We start from the raw sequence: 19,234 nt of genomic DNA, 5'->3' as shown, positions 1-19,234 counted from the left end.
GTGCGCGCGCGCGCGTGCGTTTCCTTTTCGAGCGTTTGTAGTCTGTCAAATGTCGTGACGTCACGTCTGAAGTCGCAGCGTAAAATGTAACTTTGCCACAACCATCTACGTGTCCGCAAGACTTCAGATCAACTCTAAACCCAGCATGGGATTATTAAACACGGCAGGAAATCAACAAAGTCCGGGAAGAAACAACATCAGAGTCTCGATCTAACCAACTTCTGAGTGGAGGTGGGGGGGAAAGGACATTTTGGACCGTGTGTTCCGGGTTTTCGCGCTGACACCATCTCTGTTTTGTCAACCAAAGTGACGCTTGTAGAAAGTTGGAGAGTTGTAGTGGCGTTTGCGCGCGCATGGGCTTGTTTGTTTATGTAATTCAACAGAAGAAAGTAGAGCTGAGCTGAGGTCTCTAATGCAATGACTACTAACTACAGCGAGGAACTGGACTTCAGACTGATATTTGGGGAAAGCAGTTATTCTAATCAGTCGCTGAGCCACGCAGGTTTGTACGTTACTTTCAGCGGACGCGACGCGACGATTCCAACGCTCCGATTATAATCAATGAAGTGCGTGCAAGCGCGCGCGGTTATAATGGGAGCGACGTAGAGTCGCGGCTAGAATGTTTTACAGAAGTGGCCATGTTTGGATCTGTGTATGTGTGTCCAGAATATATGAAACTGTGTTAAAATACTGAAAGTCACTTCCTTATCTTGCAACATCAAGTGTAGTTGAAGCGCTTAAAGAGGAAGGTAAAACCCTAATCATGCGAAACATCTTTCAAAAACATGAAGCGTGTATTTACTGTAAAACATTATGTTTTGTACCTGTCTAATTGTCGTGGATTGTAGACAGAAAAAGAATAGTACGAATAATAACCATTATTATTATTATTATTATTATTATTATAATTAATAATAATAATTATAATTAACACAATTATTATTAATAAAAATATTGGCACTGTGAGCATGTTACTGTACTTCCCTAAATGGCTACTGTTTAAGTTGTTAATGCAAATTATACTGTCCACTGTAATTGATCTTTCTCCATCCTTAGGTAAACCTCGCTGATAGCATGGTTAAATTCACAGTAAATCACCTTTCAGTTTTTATTGCTGAGCATTTGACTGTCGAAGCTTGAGTGCGTGTGTAACTTCATTATGGTCGACAGATAGTGTTATCAGTGTGACAGCATCCCTAGCTCGTGGATCAGAGTGTGTGTGTGTGTGTGTGATATTTATGTTTAGCTACTGCTGCACTTCTGTCAGTTTCCTCGTGTCTGAATGAGCCAGAAGAGCATCTCTCGAGGTTTGCTCTACAGTGTGCCAGTGTGTGTCCTGTTGGAGTATGCTTAAGATTTCTTCACTCTTGAAAACAACATTTCTTTTGGTGTTTTTTTTCTTCTTTTTTTCTGAAGGATCGTTTACTAAATTAGTACATTAAAACCTAATGTAGTTACTGGATTGCATTTATTTATCCTTCAAAAAGAAATTAATAAACAATTCTGACCTTAAACATTGTACACAATAACAATTCATCAGTGCACATTATAATTAAAAGTTTGTTTCATGATAAAATAAAGGTAGCCATTGGTAAATAAAGGTAGACAACGTTGACTTGATTGGCCAATCATTTGGTGCAAAGGAAAACGGCTCTGATTAAGGAGTCTGGAGTTTATGGAAGCTTGTTTCCGCCACGGAATAAAAAAAAGAAAAGAAAAAAAATGTAAAAGAAAATTGCGACTTTTTGTCTCACAATTCTGACTTTTGTTCTCACAATTGCGAGTTTACATCTTGCAATTCTGACTTGATGGCATGCAATTGTGACTTTATATCAAGCAATTCTGACTTTATCCGCTGGCTTCACAGACAAGGCTTAAGCTAGTCTCAGACTGAAATACATGTTTGAGTTGTTTTAAGAACTGAAAGCACCTTGCACTGTCATATCTTAAAATATGCCAGTGCCATTGTTTTGTCTCAAGATGCACATCAGTAATGTTTTTTTTCTAAGGCATGTTTATAAAAGCAACTTAAATGCCCCAATTAAACTAAGGCCTAATCCTGTCTTAATCTAAGCCCTGTCTGTGAAACCAGGCCTATAACTTGCAATTGCAAGTTTATGTCACGCAATTCTAAAAAAAAAAAAAAAAAAAGTTGCAAGTAAGTTTTTTATATTTCATTAAGTGGTGGAAACAAGCTTGCATGGGAGTTGGATGGTTCATTCGTCTGATTGATTACTATAGCGTATGTAATAAAGTAATAAGCCATTTTTGTCCAATGTAAATACAAGGAATTCCCAGTGGACAAAATCATGCCCCACCATACTTTTTCTTGTTTGTTTTTTTGTTTTTTTTATCCCGTTTCTCTCAAAAATAAAAATGACTTTATGTTAAACCTGGCATACACTGGACTTTTAAAATCTGAACAGTGGGACTAAAATCTGAACAGTGCCTACAGGCAAGTAGGCATCATACACTGACTAAACTGCTGAGGATCACACACACCAGACTTTCAAGTTGCTAGATGCGTGACACTAGTCGCTTTTCCATTACAGATTTGCGCAAAACTTTTGCTATATATTATAAATGTTGCTATTGCAAAAACTATTGCGAAATGACGGCGTTTCCATTAACCGATGTTATGCGACTAAAACGTCATTTTTATCCTCTTGCGATAAGTCTTTCCAAAAAATCATGGCAAGGGATGTTGGAAGGTTTACGTACATCCCAGCCACCAAACCAGCTATTGTTTTTAATTGAAGGAGAGACATAGGCATGTTACTAGAATCCAGTATTCCCATAATACTTTTTTCTTTTATGAGTTTAATGAAGAACTCTGTCTCGTCTTCTGTCCAAACATACCGTGCCATCTGTAAAGAATGATCGATTGTTACGTACGTCAGGTGACCTGTAAATGCGAGGATTGGGAGTAAATTGGGAGTATTAGTATTTTCAATTCACAATTTCAATTTGCGCAATTTGAAGGGTAATGGAAACGCAGCTGTGTGTTCTAAAATCGGCTCAAAATATCAAACATGTGTGATGAAAAATTGGAGTCTGTGACCATCATACATTGACTTTCGGCATCTAAGCATTGGCAGATCGTTGAGTAGTGTATTCCAGCCTTAAGTGTAAACCAAGATATGTCATATTAAGGGGTCTTGTGTTAAAATGAACCTTTTTCCTGTTACTCTAGAATCCAGATCGGATGATGATGCCAACTCCTACCCTCTCTTTCCTTCTGACCCCAACCATCCCACAGAACAGCAGGACAGCTATACAAACCAGCCTTATGGCACCCCTCACCCTGGTTCCCTGCAACCCATGGATTCTCCCAGCAGGGTGTTTGACTGTCCCAGCATCCAGATCACCTCTATCCCAGCCAACTGCCTCCAGGATCTGGGAACCCACCAGTTGGGCCAGTCAGCAGGAGCTTGTGGGGAAGCGTGTGCTGGGTCTCTATCGAGGGACCAGCTCTTCCTGCCATTGGATGGATCCTATAGGGACACGTCCTCACTGTGTCCCAGCCCCTGCAGCAGTTTGTCGTCCCGCAGCTGGTTGTCTGATGCCTCGTCCTGTGAATCCTTCTCGCACATCTACGATGATGTGGAGGCAGAGCTGAACGAGGCGGCCGCTCGAGTTCGGCTGGCGTCTCCTCTAGTGTCACCATTGACGTCTCCTCTGCCGTCCCCCCTCACCTCTCCCCAGGCGTCTCCTCAAGTGTCTCCGCTCGTCTCCCCCTTCGGTTCACCTGGATGCATGGCTACATATGGAGACGACTCTTGGTATCGTTACCAACAACATCATGCGCATGCTCTGCAATATCAGTCGCTGTCACCGTATCAGTCGCCCCGCACCAGCATCACTGAGGACACGTGGCTCAGTCCCCATCCACACTCCTCGTCCTCACGGCCCTCCTCTCGGCCCTCCTCTCGGCCAACATCGCCATGTGGGAAAAGGCGACATTCCAGTGCGGAGGTCATTCCTGGTTTGGCGTCCCCTCACCTTTCCCCCAACGTAACACCATCTCACTCTCCTCGGGGGAGTGTCACTGAGGAGACGTCGATGAGCGGTGCCACGTTTGCCCCCTACCAGACCTTTCCACTGGAGGTAGACATCCCATCCAAAACAAGAAGAACGTATCAGACCAACCACCACCAGGATCAAGCGTCTCTGTTGCCTGGACATGAGGACTCAGGTCTTCAAGACCAAGGTCTTGCAAATCCATTGCTAAACTCGGGCATAGCTGTGTCCCTGCCCAGTTTAAGGAAAGAGGATATCATGGAACATTTCTTAGCCGTTCCAACACACTTCCCTTGGGCTAAACCCAAACAAGTCAATACTACTCCTTTATACAGGTAAATTGCATGTATGCATAGGACTTGATTTAAGACCTTTGGTTTAAGTGCCGGTTATATAATAGATTGTTAGCCTTGTTGCTCCATCGTTATCAGTGTTATAACAATGGGTGCTCTGTTTCATTGATTGACCAATTCCCAAAAACAACAGCTACGTTTGTTAAAGCCACTGCTGTTCTTTATTTCTTGCTCAGGTCCACATCTTTACCTCCACTGGAATGTCCTCTGCCCAGTCAGTGTGGCCAATGTGAGTTAAAGATCGAGATCCAACCTAAACCTCACCACAGAGCCCATTATGAGACGGAGGGCAGTCGAGGGGCCATTAAATCTGACTGTGGAAGACACCCTGTTGTGAAGGTCAGGTTTTACACCAGCTCTCACATTAGCCTTTGATAAATTCCCTTATAGGTGAAGATTTCTGGCATTGGTTTGTGTTCAGGGCCTGGTTACCTGTTTGTCTGAAAAATGGCAGATGGGAGAAAAAAAACATCTGTTTGGAAACAGTCATTTTTGCAATTCCATTTGGTGCCACTAGTGAATTATAAATGGAAATATGTACATGTGATTCATTGATTATGATTAATTATTGATGGAGTAGTTCATCCATCATTGCCTACTTGTTCTGTGTTGGTTTTGTTCATCACAGAAACTGTATTGTTTTCATTACTCTGGTAAATTGAGGATGGGTTCCATACCTCAAGGTTTGTTCCTCATCTGACACCTGCTCCAGTAAAAATAAAAGACCAAAATACCAGATTATTGTTTGAATGTATTTAATTATTTATATTAATATTATTATGCACTATATATATTTTTTTTTTGTTAAAAAGACGTTAAAATATTGGATAAATGATCTAATTTGCCTATAATAGAAGTTAAGATTAATGTGATTCATGTGATGAATATCAGACAGTCTTATGGAGAGAGCTTTTGATCCAGTCAGCGTGTGGTATTTTTAACAGGGTACAAGCTAATGTTACATGTGTTGGCCTGTTTGTTTACCCTAGCTACCAATAACACAAATGGACAACCTTTCCTGCCATTAGAGGAACAGAAGTTCTTAGCTTTGAAAACTAGAAAAGTAAAGTTATTCAACACAAACTTTGAATGTTGGCTGGAAAGGCCAGCCTGATGTGGGCTACTTTGAATACTTTAAGGGCTATAGTGCATTAAAGAGTTGATGAATGATGGATAGGCACATACCATTTATTTGGAATAATCAGCTGCATGTTTACTCATATTGTTTGTTCTCGCATCTGTAGCTAATAGGGTGTAATGATAAACCCATCAGCCTGCAGATGTTCATTGGGACAGCGGATGATCGTTACACCAGGCCACACCCGTTCTATCAAGTGCATCGGATTACTGGCAAAACTGTAGCGACTCCGAGTCAAGAGACAGTGATATCCAGCACCAAAGTTCTTGAAATTCCTCTCCTTCCTGAAAACAACATGTGTGCCAGGTACCTGTCAAACAAACCTCTGATTTACATTCACCATGACCTGCACGCATTGGAGAGAGAGATTTTTTGCATAAATGATATATTGACATGGCTGACAGGTTAGTCTTTCGAACAAGAAGATGGCAGCTCTTAATGGAAAATATGTGAAATTCAGAACAGAACAGAACTTTTAATTTTTTGTTCAATTTTGCCCCTCGGGGAATAAATAGTACTTTTAATAAAATATGTTTAAAATGATTTGCACTCAAACGAGGTGAAGACTCAATTTATATCAGGACCCTAATTAAAGCTGGAGTGGATTGCTTCATGGGAGCCGACATGACAGTATAGAATCAATCTTTTTTTCATGGTACCCATCTTATTATCTGACAGTTTTTCTAACAGAAACAAATTAATCATGGCTGATTATGAGTAGATACTTTCTACAGTGGAACCCACTACCAAATTGTCCAGGCTTTTAATAGAAACTTCAATATTGTGATGGTGTTGAGTATATGCAGGTGTCATGAATGCATACGACAAAGTGAAATGACTTAAAGTCCCCCTGTAGTCAATGATTTTAATCTTTGAATCTCATCTTTGATCAACACAATTACATATTTAAAAGTTTTTTTCCTGTGAAAAAAAAATTCTTCATGCCTTAAAATAGCTTGAATGCAACTCTAAGCCCTTGCCTCATTTAGTATGCGCAGATCTATGAATATGCAAATTAGCCCCGCCTCCACTCACTCACAGCAGCTCAGAGATACACTCTGTCAACTTACTGAGGTAAACGCTGCACATGTATCGCTCTTTACAACGTCGGACACATAACGCTAATTAATATGATTTACTTTTGCTTGACTATGTAAAAAAAAACAGCTAATAATGTGTTGCTAATATTACATGAACCATATTCCCGTTCGCCATCTCAGTCTGCCTTCTAACAATCATCAGAAACAATACAGATTGTTTCAAAGCAGTTTTACAGAGATAACAGGAAAATAATGCAAAAAAAGTTTGTTTCCAGAAGAAAATAGCATCACTGTCCAGCTTAAGTAAGTTCAGTAATGTCTCATTTTTGTTTAAAAAAAAAGTTATTAATTTAGTTCATATATCCACTCTGGAGTAAACCGTGATGTCATCGTCTAGCTCAGTTCAGTTCAATGCTGATGGCTGTCGTGTCGATGAGAGTCTAGTTGACACAATCTCTGCTGACACTTCAGGGAAGCGTTGTGGTCGTGTCTAGGTGCAGGTCCTCCATCTGGTCTGGATACGGCCTGGATCCACAGTTGATTTTGTTGATTAATACATTCTAGGTATTATCAACTGGCCAGAGTTTTGAGATCGCAGTAGACGTGAAGGACTATAATGCTTTAAGAGCTCGCTCAAGTACTACGGAGCTAAACCATTCAGTGCTTTGTAAGTAATCAGCAATATTTTTAAATGTATACAAGGTTTAATAGGGAGCCAGTGCAGTGTTGACAGAACCGGGCTAATATGGTCATACTTCCTGGTTCTGGTAAGAACTCGAGCTGCTGCGTTTTGAACTAGCTGTAGTTTGTTTATTAAGCGTGCAGGGCAACCACCCAGTAGAGCATTACAATAATCTAGCCTTGATGTCATGACCGCATGAACTAACTGTTTCACATTTTTCAATGAGAGCATATAATGTAATTTAGATATATTTTTTAAGATGGAAGAATGCGGTTTTACAGATGCTATAAACGTGGCTTTCAAATGAAAGATTGGTATCAAAGAGCACACCCAGGTTCCTACCTGACGACGAAGACATGACAGTATTCTAGGTTAGTACGTGCAGAGGTTTTTGGTCCAATCATTAGAATCTTTTTTTTTTCTGAATAAAGCAATAGGAAATTACTAGTCATCCACATTTTTATATCAGCTATGCATTCCGTTAATTTTGTATATTGGTAAGTTTCGTCGGGGCGCGAAGAGATATTGAGCTGAGTATCATCAGCATAACAGTGAAAACTAATGCCATGCTTCATAATGATATCTCCTAAGGGTAGCATGCACAGGGTGAACAGCAACGGTCCTAGTACTGAGCCTTGTGGTTCACCATACTGAACTTGTGATTGATAAGACATCTCTTCATTTACTGCTACAAACTGATAACGGTCAGATGAGTATGATTTAATCATGCTAATGCAATTCCACTAATGCCAACATAATTTTTGAGTCTATTTAAAAGAATGTTGTGGTAATAGAGAAGATACAACCACGATCGGATGATAAGAGACTCTAACGAGAGCTGTCTCAGTACTATGGGACGGTCTAAATCCTGACTGAAGATATATCATTTATTTCTAAAAAGCAACATAGTTGTGAGGATACCGCTTTTTCTAGTATCTTTGACAAAAAGGGTAGATTCGAGATCGGCCTGTAATTGACTAATTCTCTGGGATCAAGCTGCGTTTTTTTTAATAAGAGGTTTAATCATAGCCAGCTTAAAAGTTTCTGGTACGTATCCTAATGACAAAGATGAATGAATTATTTTAAGAAGAGGATCTATGATCTCTCGAAGCATCTCTTTCAGTAGCTTAGTCGGTATAAGGTCTAACATACATGTTGTTGATTTAGATGATATAACGAGTTTAGTAAATTCTTCCTCTCCTATAGTAATGAATGAATGGAATTTTTCCTCATTATTTCCTGTAGTAGATGGTTGCATAGTTATAATTTTCTCTCTAATATTATCAATCATGTAGTAAGTAAAGAAGTTCATAAAGTCATTACTGCTATTCTCTTTGGAAGCTTTATTTCTTGTTAATTTAGCCACTGTGTCAAATAAATACCTAGGGTTGTGTTTTTTTTTTCTTCTAAGAAAGTCGAAAAATAAGCAGGTCTAGCAGTTTTTAAGGCTTTTCTGTACCAAACAGAACTTCGTGCTCTCTCTCTCCATGAAATGCGAAATACCTCTAGTTTTGTTTTCTCCCAGTTGCGCTCCATTTTTCTGGCTACTCTCTTAAGGGCCCGAGTGTGCTCGTTGTACCACAGCGTTGGACTATTTTCTTTAATCTTCTTTAAGCGCAAAGGAGCAACTGTGTCTAAAGTGCTGGAGAAGAGAGTGTTAAAAGTTTCTGTCGCAATATCAAGTTCTTCTAAGCTATCTGGGATGCTGAGATGATGAAACTGATCAGGAAGATTATTATTAAAGCAATCTTTAGTGGCAGAAGTGATAGGTCTAACATATTTATAACACAGAGTCGGCTTTGCAGCCTTGGCTAAATGAAGTTTACACGAGACTAGATAATGATCTGAGATGTCATCGCTCTGCTGCAGAATTTCAATGGCATCAACATTTATTCCATGTGATAATGTTAGATCTAGAGTATGACTACAACAATGAGTAGGTCCTGACACGTGTTGTCCAAGTCGAATTGAGTTTGCAATGTCTTTAAATGCCAATCCCAATGCATCTTTTTCATTATCTATGTGTATATTATAATCACCAACAATTAGTACTTTATCTGCAGTCAATATTAATTCTGATAGAAAGTCAGCAAATTCTTTGATGAAGTTTGTATGGTGGCCTGTATACAGTAGCCAGCACAAATGTCAAACATGATTTATCATTTACACTATATATTGTTACATTAAGCACCAACACTTCAAAATAATTAAATTTGAAACTAGACTTCTCAGTAATTCTGAAGATATTACTATAGATTATGTAAAGTAATGTAACTGTCTGTAATTAGCCAGGTTTCTGTCAGACACAACATGTCTAGGTTATAATCTGTAATCATATCATTAACAATAAGTGCTTTTGAAGTAAGGGATCGAATATTCAGCAACCCAAGCTTTATCATTTATTAATTTGTATTATATCTTGTTTTTTTTTTTTTTGAACATCAATTACATTTTTACCCTTAAATGGGTTTAGGAGTTTTTTGTATTTCCTAATTCGGGGAAAAGACACAGTCTCTATATGATGATATCTAGGTGAAAGAGTCTCTATTTGATGGGATTTATCCGACCTCAGTGACGTGAGACGGCAGACGGTCGGTTTAGCCAGTCTGTCTGCTTCCTGACCTGAGCCCCAATTCATGTTTGAGCTCTAAGACTATGTGCCATATTACTAGAGAGAAGAGCAGCACCATCCATTTTCAACAGGTCAGGTCTGCCCCAAAAACTTTTCCAATTGTCTATGAACCCTATGTTATTCTGCGGACACCACTAATAAACATCATACACCCGCTATATTGCTAAATCTACCCGATTTTTCATATCAACAGAAAAATATACTGGGATAACCTGACTTCTATTGAGACTCCACTGCTTCATAGTCAATGATATGCCAGTTTGCTGTTAATGATATGCTAAAGCCCGCCGGCACGTTGACCTGATTGGTTACAAGGTAGTTTGTGACGTCAGAAACACCAGCGATTTCAAAGCGTGTTTTTGAGACTGTCTTTGGTTCACTGCAGTTTTAAGGAGAAAATACTCAGTAATGGTGTCGACTTATGAATTTACACATGGTTTGTCTTAAAGAATTTTAAAAACACCACATAGACGTATAAACAACATTAAAAGCTGGATTTTCACCACAGGGGGACTTTAAATGTGAGTTATAGCTAATAGTTTATATTGAGTTGCTCTGAGCCACTGTCAGCAAATAGCACCATTTATGTCACTCTTTGGTTTAATATCACTTGCTAACTTGCAATTTTATTAAATAAACAGAATTTAACTGACTATCTTTAATGGCTGTCTTCTGTCATCTTTCTTTGAAAGCATCGACTGTGCTGGGATCCTGAAGCTACGAAACTCAGACATCGAGTTGCGTAAGGGAGAGACTGATATCGGGCGTAAGAACACGCGTGTGCGCACCGTGTTTCGTGTTCATATCCCACAGCACAACGGCAAAGTGCTGTCGCTGCAGGTGGCGTCCGTACCAATAGAATGCTGTAAGTTTTTTTTTATGTGGATTTCCTATGTGAAATTATGTGAAAACATGCATTGAATACGTTAAATATTATATGCTAGTTATTGCATGTCTAAGTCAACTGAGATTGGTGGAGGAATATCCTCATTCTAGAGAGCATTTCCTGGATCAAAAATGTATATGTGAACAAGTTGATGTCATCAAAATATTTGGTCCATTTCCTTATAAGAGAAATATTGTACATTTTAAACATGTAAAAGAAAACTTTCAATATTTACAATAGTTTAAAAAAGTTTTAAATACATTATACAGATGGCCACAAAGTTAACAGACATTGACTAATAGCCACAATAATCTAATTTTGTATTTGAAAATGTCACCGAACCGTATTGATAAACATTTCCACTGCAATTTACAGCCATTGTTTTTCTCTGTTGACTAGCTCAACGCTTAGCTCAGGAACTTCCTCAAGTGGAAAGCTTTAGTCCCGCCTGTGGTTCTGTGACTGGAGGAGAAGAGATGCTTATAACAGGCCAAAACATCAGTCCAGAATCAATAGTGGTCTTTCTAGAAAAGAGCTCTGGTAAGTGAAATCATCTATTACAATAACTATTCTCACAGTGTAACTTGCGGGTTGCAGAGACGAGGAGAAAGAGGATCTAATTGCAGCAGTTTAAATTTATTAACAAGAACAAAAAGGAAACAGTACCACTCAGGAACAAACTCTCAGGCAGGAACAGAACAACCAAGCTTAGCGCAACAATAACAGAACTGAACTGAACCAAACACAGGGCTTAAATACACAGTGAACTAGTCAAAGAAATGAGACACAGTTGACATGACTAACTACACACTGAGTAACCCTGGAGACTCAGGAGCTGTTTACACGACAACTTTTTGTGTGTTTTGGCCGTTCATTTACACGACAACAGCGTTTTGGGTGGCTGAAAAAGCAAACTTTTGAAAACGGTCTCCGTGTAAACAATAACAACGTGAATCTGTGGAAACGATGACGTTATGCAGATTCATATTACTTGTACAGTCTGTAGTGTTTCATCGCCATCTAATGGCCTGGCAGCAGAATACAGGGTTTTGCCGGATCCGTGTGAATGGGGATCATTTTGACAAGTGTCTTCTGTACGTGGAAAACTCAAAGGAAAAACTTCTATGTTTTAAGCATATCATTGTCGTGTAAACGTACCCTTAAACAGATCAAACATAACCCTGACACACAGCTAGGTTGCATCCGAAATTGCATACTTACCTAATATAGTAGGCAAAACCATGTGACAAAAGAAGTATGTCTGAATTCACAGTACTCATAAAACAACAGGCTAAAAGTACCCGGATGACCTACTGCTTCCGGCGAGATTCTGAAGTGTGTGTATGATGGACACTTTCCTGTCCCGTGAGGCCACGGGAGAGGATTTATGAATGCCAGTGAAGCAACGTAACTTACGCCGGTAGATCACATGATAATGACAACATGGCAAATGTAGTACCTCCGGATTACACCTCCAGACGCAGCCCATGGCTCTCTGGTCTAATTTGGAGCTGTTTTTAGATCAGTAGTCTAGCAATACATTTTGGATGACAGTTTGTTTTGTAATAACAAAAGAGCCTTTGTATTGTCTTTTTTTTTCCATTACAGATGGTAAAACACAATGGGAGGTCGATGTGAGGGCTTTACAAGAGAAGAGTCAAAATGTGAGCATAATAAGTTATTGATTTTGTTGTAAAACACTGATATTCCTCAATTTATTTAATCAGCATGGCATATGTGCATTGTTAAATGCACATCCCATTGAGATCTATAATTACAGGTGTCTCTTGTGTGTTCCCATTCCTGTTTAGACAAGCATAGTGGTAAAGATTCCTCCGTACTACAAGAAAACCACGGCTTCCTCCATCCAGGTGCAGTTCTATGTCAGCAATGGCAAAAGGAAGAGAAGTGTCTCACAGTTCTTCACCTATCTTTCAGGTAATGATCCTTGCGAGTAGAACTATCAGCAACTCTGGTCCACTTTGGTGGCAAGAACTGCCAGTTCGACGACAAGAGGCAGTCCGACTAATATATCAAAGACCAACCTCAGGTCAATCTAAAATAGACCGGTAGTAGCTCATTCATGTAATGAACAGTCTCTAGAAACGTGTTAAACATTTCACTGAAACTGAAACCACATACAGAGGTAGTCAAAAACACTTGTGACCACAAAAAGGCTTTGTAGTAGTAGAAACGCTCCGTCCTTAGTGCGTCTCGGACCGCAGTGAAGCACTTACTACTCGTCGCCCTTTCACCTAACGTGTTGTGAGAGCACACTAAGACAAGTCATTCAAACTTCACTGTGTGGTACAAAAACACACCATTTTCAATGGGAAACGCAGCTGATCTCCTTATCATTTTCATTTACTTGCATTTCCTTCAATTCCTTTCCTGTTTAATTCAACAAAATCCAAATACTAGTAGTCACAGTTAATATGTTAATACCAGGGGGAATCATGAATGTCTCAGCTGATGACTTGTGATCGGATCACCAAAACACATCTTAATACGAGGCAGAAACAAGGCCTAGGTGTCTCAAACAAAACTCTGAACAGATTTAATAGATGTTCTGAAGCGTTCGTTGTAGGAGCCTGGTAACTTGTAAAAAAAAAAAAATTGTGTAGGACATGGATAGCCAACCCTGCTCCTGGAAGGCTACCACCCTGCAGAGTTTATTTCCATGCCTAATCAAACACACTACTCAAGGTGTTCAGGATTACTCATGAATATTGGGGCAGGGTTAGAACTGAAGGTCTGTTGGATTGGCAACACCTGGGGTAGAGGCTAACCAATCAAATTTGAGCTTCTAGTTTTGGAGATTGAAAACTTTGAAATCCGTATAATGTGTATAATATGTCATGCTGTCTGAGACTGAGGCCCTGTTTACACCTGGTATTAAGATGTGTTTTGGTCAATAGGATCACAAGTGGACAACGCCAAATACAGGTGTAAACAGGGTCTAAAACGTTTTGAGCTTGTCCACTTTCCACCACTTTTACAGGTAGTCGAAAACACATTTGACCGGATTGCTTTCGTAGGGTAAACGCTCATGTGGTCAAATGTGTTCGAACAGCCACAAAAGACCATCTACTCTCCGCCTACTGTCCTCATGTGTAAACATTCTCCTCTCAAAGAAATCAGGACAGAAGTGGTTGAAAGTGGACAAAAGAGATCGATTAAAACACCAGGTGTAAACGGGAATGTGTCTCCCTCGTCTACTTGTGATCCGATCGACCAAAACGCATCTTAAAGGAGTAGTTCACTTTCAAAAAAAAATTTCCTGATAATTTACTCACCCCCATGTCATCCAAGATGTCCATGTCTTTCTTTCTTCAGTCGAAAATAAATTAAAGTTTTTGAGGAAAACATTCCAGGATTTTTCTCCATATAATGGACTTCAATGGCAACCAACGGGTTGAAGGTCCAAATTGCAGTTTCAGTGCAGCTTTAAAGTCTCGACACAATCCCAGCCAAGGAATAAGGGTCTTATCTAGAGAAAATATATATATATATATGTATACTTTTTAATCACAAATGCCCGTCTTGTACTATCACTGAGATGCGCCACGCATTACATCATCACGTTGGAAAGGTCACGCGTGACGTATATTTATATGTATTTGTGTCAGTTTATTGTTTAAAATGGTCCTTACGTGTGCATATCCTGGATGTCTAACGATGTTAGAGCCTTTAAAGCTGCATTGAGACCCTTCAAACCGTTGGTTGCCATTGAAGTCCATTATATGGAAAAAAATCCTGGAATGTTTTCCTCAAAAAATAATAATTTCTTTTCGCCTGAAGAAAGAAAGACATGGACATCTTGGATGACATGGGGGAGAGTAAATTATCAGGAAATGTTTATTTGAAAGTGACCTAATCCTTTAACACCAAGTGTAAACAGGGCCTTAGATTACTATAGAACTGGACAGAATTTAGGACTCAATTGGACAATATATCAATTTTCTAGTATTTTGAGAAATGAATAAATGTCCACAAAGCTAATCTGTAATGTGTTGAACACCCTCCTTCCAAAGCAGTGCATGTGAAGCAGGAGTTTGGCATGAGGCCGGATCTTAACACCAACGGCCAGCATCCAGCCACGTCCCCAACAAGTCTTAGCACCACTGGGGACTCAGTCTCCTCAGATGAGGTCCAGCCTCTCGAGCAGTGGCTGCTGACCGAAGGGTCTCCATCTTCAGCCCATCTCTGCTACTCGCCTCAGGATCTGCATCTGAGCCGCTCTCATCCGGCAGACCGAAGCCTTGATGCCGTAGCAGATCTCCGCCCTATGTTCTCACTGGTGGATTTCAACAACTCTTTGTACCAAAAACCTCAACAGGATCTGTCTTACAAAGGACAACCTAGTCTTCCAATGGTTGGGGGTTCACTGCAAGGCTGCAAGTCATCCCAAATCCCTGCAGAGCAACCCAGGTCTCACCGAGGTGAAGGATACCAAGGCATCCCTTCAGAACACACTCCTAATCTCTACAACCATGGCTCTATCTCAGTGTCCAGTACCTCTGCTCTAACCAGCGCAAATGTGGAAACATCTGGTCTGGATCCGGTGCAGTTCCCACAGTCCTCCTCTTCCCAGGTGCTTCCTCTTTCCCAGCAGCCTACTCTTGCCAAAGTGCCTTCCAACTCACCGTCTATCAGAGAGAGCTTGATGGATCCTCAACCTTCAGGCACATCTCTTGAGGAGTCCAGCGAACGTTACAGTTTGCCACAAGGTGGAGAAAGCCTTGATATTAAACAGGAACCAAATGAAGAGAAAGAGCTTGGCTTCCAGTCCATAGGCCTACAGGATATCACTCTTGATGATGGTAAGACTCCAAGGAGAACTGGTTTAAATTACTGAAGTTAAGGGAACAATGCTGATTACCACTGAAATTCGTTTAGAGCTGTTTCTCAGTTTGTATAAACAATCTTAATTACTCTCTGAGGCAAGGGATTCCCCACAACTGTTTCAGAGGTATAGACATAAACTTAAAGTCCCCCTGTGGTGAAAATCCAGCTTTTAATGTTGTTTATATGTCTATGTGGTGCTTTAAGACAAACCATGTGTAAATTCATAAGTCGACAGCATTGCTGAGTATTTTCTCCTTAAAACTGCAGTGAACCAAAGACAGTCTCAAAAACATGTTTTGAAATCGCTGGTGTTTCTGACGTCACAAACTGCCTTGTAACCAATCAGATCAACGTGTGATCGTCAACCAGTGGATCTCTGAGCTGAGTGAGTGAGTGGAGGCGGGGCTCATTTGCATATTCATAGAACTGTGTATACTAAATGAGGCAAGGGTGTAGAGTTACATTCAGTCTATTTAAGACATGAATATTTTTTTTCATGAATAATTTAAATTTTGGTGATCAAAGATGAGTTATAAGGGATACAATTATTGACTACAGGGGGACTTTAACAGCAAGTCTTAGCTGCCTAGAACAGTATTCCCACCGCTAAAAAACAAATTTACTCCCCAAGCAACAAACATACAAGTTTCACATTTATCCTTTTAAACTCTCCTTTTCCTATAGACTGCAATTGTAAGTGCATTACTGTAAATGAGATTTGCTTGTTTGTACAAACTAAGGGTCGGCTCAAAAGTATTTTCAGTGGTAATATTATTACAAACACCTAGTATTACTGTGTGACTGTACCTGTTTATTCCAGACCATATTATCTGTTTACATGCGATACACGCTTTTGACCGTGTCTCATGCTGGGACAGTAACTCACGCCAAGCTACATTAACAGAATATGCACTAACTTTGTGGCATATGTTAGCCGGGATTTTTGTTTACTCTCTAGAAAACTAGCAGCTGCCACCCCTAGTGTCTGGAAGCCGGTTTGGTTTGGGCCTAATTATAGTCTCTAGTCCCGCAGTGCAGTGGGAAAGAGGATACTGGCATTGCATGGAGTCACTGAACGAGCTAAATATAACGTGAAGGCTAATCCGCCGCTAGTTTTGCGCAGCTGTATTGTGACAGTCTTGCATACTTCACATTAGATGTTGCTACTGTTAGCCTGGAAAACAGTTTAAATGAAAGTAGAAGTTTGATTGAACTTGAACTTTGTTTTTTCTTTCTGTGGATAGTATAGAGTAGAATATATTTATTTATTACAGGAACAGTTCACCCTCAAGTTGTTCCAAACCTGTATGAATTTATTTCTTCTTTTTTCTTCTTTATTAATAACAAAAATAAATTAATACATAAAATAATTGTTTCATTTTTAAATAAAATAAATATGAAAACAGGGTTCAGATTAAATAATAAATTACATCATAAATATTATAATGGAATATTTTAAATATTCATTATAATTAAACAAACCCTGGCAGGACAGAACTTGTGCAGTATTTGCGTTACCTGGCGCACCAGTGGCGTGTGGAGAGCACAGGTGCAGAGGACTGAACACCCCTGATGAGTGAGTGCTGTTGTCCGGCTTCATGATCCCTTCAGTGCCAGTGTGTGTGTGTGTGTGTGTGTGTGAGAGAGAGAGAGAGAGAGAGTGTGTGTACAGGTTACATTATGTGTAGCCAAATGTATGAAGGTAAGAGTAGCAAAACTCGAGAGCGCGTAGATGTGAATTTGAGTACTTGCACGTGAACATTTACACTCACAGCTCCAATGTGGAAACCTGTAAAATAAAAATCTGAAGTTGAATGTTGAACTTTGCACTCGCAGACAATAGTCACAAACCTGTATTCTGAATTTGAAGCTGCAGACAAGTAGACACAAATGTGTAAAATGGCATTCACAGAAATACAATGACAGACACAAACAACTTGTAATATATATATTTGCATTTATGCTTACATTCACATTTGCAGTACAACCTCAATGACGCACTTGCAACTTCTCAAAATCTGTCACTGCAATTTCAAATTTCACACCTTGAAGTTGCAAGTTCCTCATTGAGGTCGTACTGCAAATGTGAATGTAAGCATAAATGCAAATATTACAAGTTTGTGTCTGTCATTGTATTCAGCCAGCGGATCCCCATGGGGGGGGGGGGGGGTATGAAAAAGTTTAGAGAGAGAGAGAGAGAGAGAGAGTGTGATAGAGAGAGAGAGAGTGTGATAGAGAGAGAGAGTGATAGAGAGAGTGAGAGAGAGAGAGAGAGAGAGAGAGTGTGTGTGTTTGTGTGTGTGTGAGAGAGAGAGAGAGAGAGAGAGAGAGAGAGAGAGAGAGAGAGAGAGAGAGAGAGAGAGAGAGAGTGGCGTGTGTGTATGTGTGTTGTTGTCTTTCATCTTTGCTCAAACAGATTCTTGTCCTAATGCACACATCTACCTTTTCTGGCTTAAATATATGTATAGCTCTCACTGTATGCTCTGTTTCTCTCCATATGTGTAATGAAAGTCATGTTGTAAATAACTTGTTGTTTGTTTAAAGTGTATTAATAGATGTGTTTGGTTATTGGAAAGGCTTTTTGTCAACGAAACCGGCTGTATTTCAGGACCTAGCTGAGACTAGGCTTGAGCTTTTAGGTTGGAAGCTTAACAGTAAAACACTGTAATAATTATGATGAAGTTTCAGTCTCTGGTTTAACGCCACTGTAGAGGAAATACTCATGTTATACACACACAACACTGCCCTCAGGTGGATTTAATAGAGATGGACAATGATAACGAATGTTGATGTTGATGTTGATATATATACAGTATATGTGAGATTCACCCCTAAACAAAGATCTTTCTTCTTCTTTGCAGTAAGTGAAATCATTGTAAGAGACTTGTTCGAGACTCCAGATTCAGGGAACGCCAGCAGCGCCCCGTAACTCAAAGATCCCAAAGATCCTCAACGGAAACTGAGGACCCGAGACCTGGACATCTCATTGAAACCGCTTGGACTGATTCGGTCTCAGTATCCTGCATTTACTGCACATGTAGAAACGATTTTCTATGAGAAATATCATGTACATAAAAGTTTTCTGCTTAAAAGTGGATGCTTATGGATTTTAACCGAGCATATCAAATGTGAATGTGAAATAATGACCAGTCATAGCTTTTGATTCAATATGTGCCTTTTCCTGACGGGCCTTTTAATGATCTTATTGAAATGTTTCATTTGTCTTCAATTTACTCCTTTTGATTATAAATGTGAAATATATTCTTGGAAATTATGATAATCATAAAAAAAGTTTAAATTATAAAGACAAAATATGCAGCGTTTAGCTTATAAAGCACAATCTCATGTTTTAATCTGCCGAGTGTTGACTTTAAAGAACTGTTTCCTGTTTGGCATTTCACTAGATATTTTACCATAACTTTCCCATTGCTTGATAAGCTTTTGAAATGTCTTTGTATTTATGAATTTTTACTGAACATAAAAGAGATTTTGTGACAATCTTCATGAGCTCCAAGAAATATGCTTGAACTGAAACTGAATAATATGAAATCGTAGCCTATATACATATTCACCTTGTTTGTTTGTTTGTTTGAAAGGTTTAAACATATTTAAAGTATCCAATTTTTTATATAAAA

At 39.5% G+C, this 19,234-nt stretch overlaps 1 protein-coding gene across 2 annotated transcripts; it reads left to right on the top strand.

Moving 5' to 3' along the window:
- Positions 1 to 39: 39 nt before the first annotated feature.
- On the top strand, positions 40 to 19,101 carry nfatc3b (nuclear factor of activated T cells 3b). Of its 2 annotated transcripts, none has more exons than XM_084397070.1 (10): positions 40 to 502; positions 3,194 to 4,355; positions 4,550 to 4,712; positions 5,618 to 5,817; positions 10,558 to 10,730; positions 11,151 to 11,291; positions 12,360 to 12,415; positions 12,563 to 12,689; positions 14,789 to 15,574; positions 18,461 to 19,101. In XM_084397070.1, the coding sequence occupies exons 1-10, from the start codon at positions 418 to 420 to the stop codon at positions 18,526 to 18,528; spliced, it is 2,961 nt and encodes a 986-aa protein (XP_084253196.1). In that variant the 5' UTR covers positions 40 to 417; the 3' UTR covers positions 18,529 to 19,101. The 2 variants fall into 2 exon arrangements, with proteins under 2 accessions (XP_084253196.1, XP_084253195.1); XM_084397069.1 differs by having other exon boundaries at positions 14,786 to 15,574.
- Positions 19,102 to 19,234: the final 133 nt, after the last annotated feature.

This window comes from Rutilus rutilus (genome assembly GCF_951802725.1).
Source record: "Rutilus rutilus genome assembly, chromosome: 23".
Lineage (NCBI taxonomy): Eukaryota > Metazoa > Chordata > Actinopteri > Cypriniformes > Leuciscidae > Rutilus > Rutilus rutilus.
This window is presented reverse-complemented; position numbering and strand designations above follow the sequence as displayed.